A 10,000-nucleotide genomic window follows, 5' to 3' on the forward strand; every position below is an offset into this window, starting at 1 on the left:
CCTTGTGTCTATAGTAAAAAAAAAACTAAAAAAGAAATATTAAAAGAAAAATAATATAATTTGTTGTTGTTGTTGGATAAGACTGAATAATTAAGAGAAGAGATAAAAGGCAAACGTTGATTAAAATAACAATTCTTCTACATTCTTTAACTTTCTCTAATTGTGTATACTTGTTGGCCTACATTAAGATGGTTATAACAATTGAGTGCATAGAATGAATCCAAAGTATCCTGTAAGTTGATCAAATGAAAAGTATTGACAAAAGCTTGTGACTAAATAATAACTGCATTGGATCCATTATTGGAACACAGGTTCCTTTTTTAAGGCCCATTTCCTGAAAATGTAACGGTTTTGGACATATAGGCCTACAAGGTTTTTCCACTTGACATCAACAATATTGACATCATGGCGTTGTGTGCATTGTTTCATGACTTCTTATTCTGGGCTTGTTTCACTAGAGCACTGGTTCCCACACCTTTTAGCTCGAGACCCAAAAGATAAATGTGATATCTCCCCGCGGGACCCAAACTAGTGAAAATAGCAGATCTACATTCTCACAAATTCGACTTCTTTCTTTTGCTTTCTTTTCCATTTAGTTTTATAATGGAATTATTTGGGAAAACGTTTGAATTAGTTTTTAACTTAAATGTTTGAGTTTTAGTGGATTTAAAAAATATATATATTGAAATAATAATAGCCTAATTAAAATCTATGTAGGAAACAAAAAACAGACGGGCATTTACTTTGTTGTGACCCATAACAGTTGGTCCGCGGCTCACATAAGGGGTTCCGACCCACTGTTTGGGAACCACTGCACTAGTTTTCTGTTAACGCCACAGTAAAGCTGCCATTTGTTCTCTCAACAGCTACGACTGATTTCATGTTACTAAAACTTAATTCACACTACAGCGACGCTTGCCCGCAAGAACTAATCACTTTTTTGTCAGCAAGCGACATGTCATTCTACATAATTGGCTATATGTTAATGTTATGCTATAAGTTAAGTTTATAGTTTAGTTATGCTTATTGCTCAATCTGCCCTTCAGTTTTCAGTCACAAGGCTGCCCCCTTGTGGCGAAACAAAGCAAGGACGTCAGTGTCCCCATGTTCTTCAATGCTTGACACTGACTTATCACTGGTTAGCACAAATAAATTGTATTTACTTACGGTAGTTACTTATTTACTGGATGTTAATTACATGCTCTACCCAAAACAAAACAAAACATACAAAACTAAATCACCATGCTGCTGTGTGTATGAAGGCTAACAGTTAACATGTTCCATATTATTTTGACAAGAGTATTTTAAGGCACTGCTGCTATGAATTACATGAGGCAATTGTGAGGCAAGCATGCCTCACAATTACTGTAGTTCACTAAGGGCAGTGTGACCTTTAGCACCTTTAGCAGATGCATGGTTTTATCAGTGAATCTATCAGTTGGTGTATACACATTACACAGCACACAGTAATAATATAAAATAAACATAATGTAAATTAAACATTAGCTTGGTTACAACCAATAAAGCTGCACTGGAGATGCAGGTGTGGGAAATTAATATACCATTTCTTGTATACGTGTAGCCTACATGAAATCAAATTATATATACTCATAAATACACAAAGGTATAAAAATCCAGTTTACTGCAGTCCATTTCTAAACAATTATCACTCTTTTCTTATCCTTTCATTTTTACTGTTGCTTTTTTTTTTCTCCACAGATTTCAGGTTGAAGATTTAATTTATAAAAAATAAGTTAGTATTGTTGCAAGTCTCAAATAGTTGCAATTTACACAAATAACCTGCAACTAAAGGAGCTGTAATTGATTTATTTTCATTTTTTAATTAAAAGCTCTATATTCTGAGATGAATCAATGCTATAGTGTGTGTTCACGGGTCTCCCCGTCTCTCCAGCTCTTTAACCCATTCTGAACGGGCACCCATTTTGGTGTCAGCATCATGTTATGCTTTAGCTATTTAAAAATAGCAGATCTACAAGCTCATATCGATACGAGCTTGTAGGTCTGCTATTTTTGAAAAATCGAAGAGCGACTGACATTTCTAGAATCTGATCTCAGGTCAGAATGGGTTAATCAGACCAGTGTGTGTCCAGTGGAAACCTCGTATGAATCTGATCTCAGGTCAGAATGGGTTAATAAACAGATGTATGTCCCGCAGCCCGCAGGTGGGTCAACAATTTCATCTAATCAGGAAAGAGTAGCCAATTTATGACCTTCAATTTTCATAGTATGTACAAACAAGCATCAATTACGCTCCCTCCTTTAAAACCATTCAATGGCTGTGGGTTGCTGTCATTAACACGTACAGTATAATGTATCCATCAATTAATTATTTACATATAATTATGTCATTATGACGTATACATCGTGTCAAATGCCTGTTGATATTTGTCCAATCAGAATTTATATTCTGTGAGTGCACAATATGAATCTAGAATCAATATGATCAGTGCAATGGCAGGCGTTCAAGTATAAGGAAGGGTTGACATGTCTTTTTCTTCTGTGCTTCCTTCAAACAATGAACCAGAACCACGTAAACCTTTTGCAGAAAGCTTTTGCAGAAAATAGCTATATTTTCAGCTGAAGCTTTCACTACAATAAAATAACAGAAAACATAAAAGACACACTAGCGTACAGCCTTGAGGGACTCCGGTCAACCATATTTAGGGTTTTAGTGGTTAATTTAGAACTACTGTATAATAATTTATAGTTTGTCGTACGACAGCCAGATCTTCAGGCTTGTAGATCTGCTATTTATAAATTAAGCATGTTGGCCAACAAGGATATATTTTTTAGAATGACAATGCCCAAAACAGGGAGCAGATTGATGTGGTAAAACATTCATTTTTAGGTAGGTCCGTCATGTTGTTAACAGTGGTCAAAAGTACCTAAGTACATTCAAACTGTACTGTACTGTACTGTACTAGTACCTCAAAATTGTACTTGAGTATTTCCATTTTTCAATACTTCCACTAATGATGTTGATTTTCTTTTACTCCAGTAAAATATTTTGAAAACTTTAGTTCCAAGTTACTTTGTAGATTTTCATTATCTTACAAAATATAGCCCACATTAAGCAATTAAGCCCCCAAGTGAAATGGGACATTCTGCATGAGTACTTTTACTTTTGGTATCTTAATTATTATCGATGCCAATACCTTTGTGCTTTTACTCAAGTGAAATTTTGAACACCATATTTCTAATTGAGTGAAAGGTACTTCTTCCACCACTGTTATGTAGACCAGTGGTTCTCAACCTTTTCAGTGCCCCATGGGGGTCCCGAGCCACAGGTTGGGAACCACTGATGTAGAGTGACACGTGATATGTAGAAAAACATCACAAAGATGTATATATATCGAGCTGCATTATGAAACACTACAAAAGAAAACATATTAAAACAAACAAATAAGAAATATTGAAAAACCAGTGATGGCAAGTGGCAACTGTATGACAGGTGGAAAAAATAAATCATCTTTAACATTTACATTAGACTTAAAAAAATACAAATATTAATAATAATAATAATAATAATAATAATAATAATAATCTCTTAAGGGCTTGTTATAAGTGCACGTTTAGCGCGCATGGTGGGGAATGCAAACGAGCGCTGGTGAGTGTGACATGTGGTTTGGTGATATGTCCGTTTGGTCACGTTGTTGTGTTTCTGACAATTGAGCAGTTAGTGGGTCAAAGGCTCAGTGTTTGGATGAGGAACCAAAAGAGTGAGTCCTTGTGGCACTGGGGACTCAGTTTGTTGCTGCGCACGTGTTGTTAGTGCTGCGTCATGTCTGTCTTCAGCTCTCTCTCTCTCTCTCTTTCTCTCTCTCTCCGTGTCTTTCTCTCTCTGTCACTCATCTTTCCCCTCTCTTTTATTGTACTATTGTACAATTTTCTTGTACCCATGTTTTTACTGTATGCTAATGTACTTTGATAATGTGTTTTCAAACCAGTAGGTGGGGCTAGAGTAGTGACAAAGAACACAATGCTTGCCCACAAACCCACACACACTGACAACTGTGCTGATGGTTGCCATGGGTCGCTATAGGATTTGCAATTTTCGATCTTTCCATCCACACTGTGTCTCTCTCTCTCTCTCTCTCTGTCTCTCTGTCTCTGTCTCTCTCTCTCTCTCTCTCTCTCTCTCTCTCTCTCTCTCTCTCTCTCTCTCTCCTTGCGACACAGAAGTCCTTGTCTGCCGAGTTGAATCAGACTGATATGAACTCCTCTATAGACTAACAGATGTCAATAAAGCAGAGCCTTGTTGCTTGACCAAGTGAATGGTGGAACCGATTAAAAAACCCGCTCCCGAGTTCAGTCGAGGCCAGAAGTGCTTTGTCATACATCTGTACAATAGAGCCCAGTCATTCATTCCACTGCCTCTGTGTGGATTTGGTATCTAGATCCAACAAGCTAAGATCGGAACATCACGAGTAGTGTCTGTAGCCGAGAGCGGGGTCGGCATGCAGCTACGAGTCCGAGACGCAGACCTCCGTCTGTCTGTCAGCCTGTCCGTCTATCCCGCTCGCCCATCTGTTGTCCTCCTCTCGCAGCAGAGCGCCGCTCCCCTGCTCGCTCTCACTCCGCCGCTTCTTGGCGAGGTCGCTGGCGATCGCCAGCGCTCCGCCTTTCAGGAACCGCACAAAGTTCTCCCCGACCAGCGGGCCCATGGCGTACAGGCCCGGCCCGTCCGCCGACACCACCTAGAAAAACAAACAAACTAGGAATGAACCCACGCAAAGCACCGGGTTGTGTACTGTATGTGCTTAAGGAGTGTAGGGAACAGCTCAGCCCTGTACTGATTGAGACACATGTTCCAGTTATCTGTAGATACGCACTATATTCCAAAAGCGTGGAAGACCTTGCTTATAGTTCCAGTGCCGACAATTTCTAATCCCAAAGTCCTTAATGACTATCGGCCAGTTGCCTTGACATCGTTGATAATCAAAAGCTTGGAGTGCGTTATTCTAACCTCCTTAGTCGAGCATGCGCGGAGGGTTTGACGGTAAGTTGCTTATTTTGATCGCTTGAATTAGTTTTTCTCATAATGTCTCATAACTCCTTTACTGGGTTAAGTGTTATCCATAAAAAAACAAATCAAAAAGTTCAAATTGTACCTCGTAGGTCCAGGGGTCCACCTCCACGGGGTTGCGGCGGCACGTGATTGGCTCGCCGGGGTCCGAGCCCAGCGGCCTGCCGTGGTCCGGCAGGAAGGCCAGGTCCGGGCGCGAGCCGATGAGCACCAGCGCCTTGGACACCTGCACCACGCTGCGGGCCCGCGTCTCCAGGGACTCCAGCACACACTTGTGATCGGGCCGAAAGGCCACCACGCGGTGCCGCGGGAAGCTGAGATAGCCCGCGTACGAGGACCCAGATGAGGAGGAGGAGGAGGAGGAGGAAGGGGCGGAGTTGTTGTCGTTGATGTTGTGCGCGTGGCTCTCTGGTTGGAGGGGCAGCGTCTGGTGCTGCTGCTGGGTCATCATCTGGTGGACCTGTTGAGGCAGAGGTGTTCATATGGGCTGGCTTCAGTGGTGGAAAGTAACTACATACATTTACTGGGATGAAACTTTGATAGGTTGGAAGCTTTAAAGGTGTATTCAGTAACATGGGTCTCCCTGTCTCTCCAGCAAACATTTAACAGTTATTGTAACACTGTAGTATGACCAAGTATAGGGCAGGGGTTTCCAAACTGTGGTGTGTGAACGCCCTCTAGGGGGTGCGTAACATAAAAACGGTAATTGCTGTTATTTTGCACAAACGTAAAAAATCTGGTAAAACACTGTTGTAAGGAGATGTATAGAGGAGCTACGGGAGTATACAGCAGCTGCATGTCTCTCAGTGCAGTGACATTCTGTGATTATTTGCCATAATCATATAAAAAAAAATATCATCTTCGGCAACTACAACGAGACTTAGCGCTGGGGGTGCGTCAGCTAGGTCAGGAGGTAACGGGGGTGAGGACCGCTGAAGTAGGGTGTTAATTTCCCCCCCCCAAAAAGGTTAGACTATGGAGATAAGAGGTTTCTCCCCGACGCCAGCAGCGACAGCGTAACACAGCGTGTCTCACCTTGTGGTACTCGGGGTAGAGCAGCTTGGGCAGCTGGTTGAAGATGAGGGCGGGGTCGGCGACCGAGCGCCGGAAGGCGTGGTAGACTGGCGTGGTCAGGTGGCGGGTGGCCAGGACGGCGTCGGCCGCGGTAAGCCCCGCCCCCACCACCAGCACCGGCTCGGAGGAGCCGTGAAGCTGCCCGCCCGAGATGGCCGCCTCCAGCTCCCAGAAGGAGTGGCACACGTAGGGCAGGGACTCGCCCTCCACGCCCAGGCGGGCGGGCACGTCGTGGGTGCCCGTGGCCAGCACCACGTTGTGGGCGAACACCGTGAAGGGCACCGCCCCCTCCTCACTGCCTTGCTCTGATTGGAGGAGAGAGAAGAGAGGGGAAGATTAAGGTCATCGCTTTTCAACGTGGGGGTCCGGGGACCCAGAGGAACCAGATGTTCCAGCGGGTCCCCAGCGAAAGTAATGAATACTACGTCACATTCTTTTAAAGTTTTAACCTTTTATAAGTTGGCTTCTAAAAAAAATATTTTTCTAAAATCTTGAACTTTGAGAATTTGTTTACTGAAATCTTTGCTTCTGGGGGTCCCTGGAACAACATATTTTCAGATGGGGATCAGCGGCCAAATATATAAATATATCAATTTGGGGATCCTTGACATGAAAAAGTTTGATAACTGCTGGATTAGATACTGTAGGATTTGAAATAGGCTGCCCATTTGATTTGTGCAGCAGTTATATCTGGTTGGACCATATAATGTAACCTAATTCTGATCAGTGTTTGGGTCTATTGTATTGCGCCTCTTGTGCAGATCCAAATAAAATAATTCAAATGTGTGTGTTTGTGTGTGTGTGTGTGTGTGTGTGTGTGTGTGTGTGTGTGTGTGTGTGTGTGTGTGTGTGTGTGATCCTTTACCTCCCAGTGCCTCTCCCTCTCTGCGCTGCAGTCCCGTCACCGTCCAGCAGGGCGGCGATCCTTCCGGACCGCCTGGCTGCCTGGTGACAGAGGTGACGGTGGTTCCACAAGCAAAGCTCTGCCCCAGGGACATCTGGGAAACGTAGTGCTGGTAGTATGAAGCAATCTCTGCCGGGGTGGCGCGGTCATTACGCACGTTCCTGGAGGGAGATTCATTTATTTTTTACTTTTGTTCATGTAACAAAGTCGGTGAGTGTGCACGTGAAATCGATTTCATACCAAAATTATCGCTATGCAAATAGCAGAGGGTGCCTACAAAAATGAGACGGAAATGAGTGTGTGTGTGTGTGTGTGTGTGTGTGTGTGTATACCTGCGTTTCTCTCTCATCCACTCTTTCAGTTTCAGTCCAGGTAGCTCCATCCAGTTGGCCAAGCTCAGAGTTAACATGGAACCCTCCATAGCCTAGACAACACACACACACACACACACACACACACACACACACACACACACACACACACACACACACACACACACACACACACACACACACAGTTAGCAATAGGAAGAAATCCTTCCCTGTATGTTGGTTGTATTGATAGTGACAAGTCGTGGGCAGCTGCTAGGGGTAAGCATCACTCACACCCAGTAAAACGCACATAACTTTCTGAAAGAGTTGTCTAAAACAGTTGTCTGAAAAGTGTATACATCAGTGGTGCTCAAACGTTTTCATATCAAGGATCCTCGGAGATTTGAGTTCAAAATATATAATATTCAAAGGAGGAGAAGGAGGAAGCTCATAGCACGGCAATAGCCAAAGTATAAAATAATGTGGTTGAGTTGAGTGGTTAAAACAGCTTTTACTGGGTTAATCAAACTCGATGGCATTGGGAAGGACAGACTAGCCTGGCGTAGCCTTTGCAATGCAAATCCATGCAGTCAAATTGTCTGGCCAGAAAATAAGGACAGACTGTCCTGTCCATGAACCTAATATTGTTTTTGTTTTTTTGTAGAAGTTGAATATTTACATATTTGAGATAAACATTGAATCTAAAAACAAAGGTGTCCAGTCAGATTTCATGGACTGTTGTGGCCCAACTGGGGCTCTGACTTATGCATGATGTATGAGTGCGTGCACGCACACATGCGCGGACGTCACTTTACATTTCCGTCTTTTGATTGTTGCGTGTTAAAAATACTTTAGTTAAGATTAAAAAAAAACACACACAAACACACAACCAAGGCATGCAATCAATGACTTCAACTGTCATTGTCTTCACAAATTATCTTATTTTGTTTTGTCATTGTCCCGATGTGTATTTTGTGTTGTCTCTGTAGTATGACTGCATCACTGTAGTGTCCACATGAAAAAAAAGTATAAAAAATATATAAAGAAATACGGTACATAGTTTGATATATCTACCCCCCCCCCCCCCCCATTTTACCCACTGTTTTACACCTGTGATGGGACAATAAAGTTGATTCCATTTAAAGTGGTGAATAAGTGCACCTACATGCCAGGCTCCACCAGGGGGACCCTTCCCCAGCACCAGGTGTGGGACGGCCCGCTCCGGCTCGTAGCGCCACTGCAGCGTGGAGGCGTGGTCACTCCCGAAGTCGCTGTCGGGGAGCAGCAGCGAATCGAAAAGCACCGCCACGGGATTGGACGAGCGGCCCTCCAATCCCTCGCACAGGTACTCCAGATCCTAACGAGACGGATGGAAAAGGGAGACGGTCAAGAGTGCCATTGCAGATGCATTAGGCTAGGCTATTCTCCACCTCTTTATTTCAGCAACAGAATGTCCGTCTCAGATGCGTTCTCATTTCGTCTCTGTTCAGGATTCAAGTTCAAATGCATCAAACGCAGCAGATCTACAAGCTCTACAAGCGGATCTGCTACTTTCGATGTGTCGTGTTGACGTCGTGATATGATCAAGAAGATCATCATATTACATTGATTTTATGGAAAAACAGAAAAAGTTAATGCCGGTTCATTGAAAACGTGTTACAGAGGCATTAAATAGATTGTGAGAGATTACATTCAGCCATTGCTCCAACAGGGACAGGTGTGAGTGAGGCAGTGGGCCATACCTGCTCCAGCAGGGACAGGTGTGGCTGCTCTCCCAGCTTGCTGTTGAGCAGGACGTTGGGGTGGGAGGAGTCAGGACACAGGTAGGGGGTGTGGCCAGACAGCAGGTACGACAAGCAGATACCCGACGGGCCGTTACCTGGACACACGCACACGCACACGCACACGCACACGCACACACACACACACACACACACACACACACACACACACGCACACACGCACACACACACACACACACAGACACACAAACACACGGAATGGGTTAGAAGAAGAGAACAGAATACAGAACATAAACCATTCTCTGAGCGGAGGAGTGATTGGCATATCATGTACAGAGCACTCGCACAGAGCGTTTATTGATGCCAGCATTGTTCAAACCTATCAATATTGTGACATTTCGCGCACCGAGCTGGAATCGAACCCTGGGCTACAGCTCAGCAGACAGGCAGGTCCCACGCTCCCTTGGCGGAGCTAGTTACGGCCGGGTCTTTTTGCAGGTTCGATACAAATATAATAATATGTACCGTAGTTGCTATTGGGAAGAAACCTCTTATTTCCATATTCTAAAATCTTGGTAAATTAACGCCCCAGTTGATCATCCTACGGCGTCACACAAAAGCATCAAAAGTAGCAGATCTACAAGCTCAAAACGTTTTGAGCTTGTAGATCTGCTGCTTTTTTAATTAGAATCCTGAAAAGTAACAGTTTTGGACATAATGTTATGAGGTTTTCACCCGACACAGTGACGTGCAGGTCTTGCACGTCTCTTTACCATAGAATTGCATGACAGAAAGGTCCTGGCATAGCTCAGAAAATAAATAATTGAAGTTTTCTGTGGCCACACCCCAAGGACTAGAATGGAGACGGAACAAAGTGTTCCATTCCGTGGCAGATCAGACCAGAGGTAAGCTGTCCTCATGT

The 10,000-nt window shown here is 43.6% G+C and overlaps 1 protein-coding gene across 1 annotated transcript in view; it reads right to left on the reverse strand.

The window, feature by feature from the left end:
* Positions 1–6: 6 nt before the first annotated feature.
* Positions 7–10,000, reverse strand: part of osgn1 (oxidative stress induced growth inhibitor 1) — a 23,341-nt gene continuing 13,347 nt past the window's right edge. The window contains exons 3-9 of the mRNA XM_083770804.1: positions 9,079–9,215; positions 8,502–8,693; positions 7,358–7,449; positions 6,987–7,186; positions 6,083–6,426; positions 5,133–5,507; positions 7–4,718 (exon numbers count right to left, since the gene is read on the reverse strand). Coding sequence (XP_083626930.1) covers positions 4,485–4,718; positions 5,133–5,507; positions 6,083–6,426; positions 6,987–7,186; positions 7,358–7,449; positions 8,502–8,693; positions 9,079–9,215 — 1,574 coding nt within the window. The 3' untranslated portion in view covers positions 7–4,484. The remainder of the gene's footprint in view (positions 4,719–5,132; positions 5,508–6,082; positions 6,427–6,986; positions 7,187–7,357; positions 7,450–8,501; positions 8,694–9,078; positions 9,216–10,000) is intronic.

The sequence above is a fragment of the Protomyctophum parallelum genome (assembly GCF_964188405.1).
Source record: "Protomyctophum parallelum genome assembly, chromosome: 8".
NCBI lineage: Eukaryota > Metazoa > Chordata > Actinopteri > Myctophiformes > Myctophidae > Protomyctophum > Protomyctophum parallelum.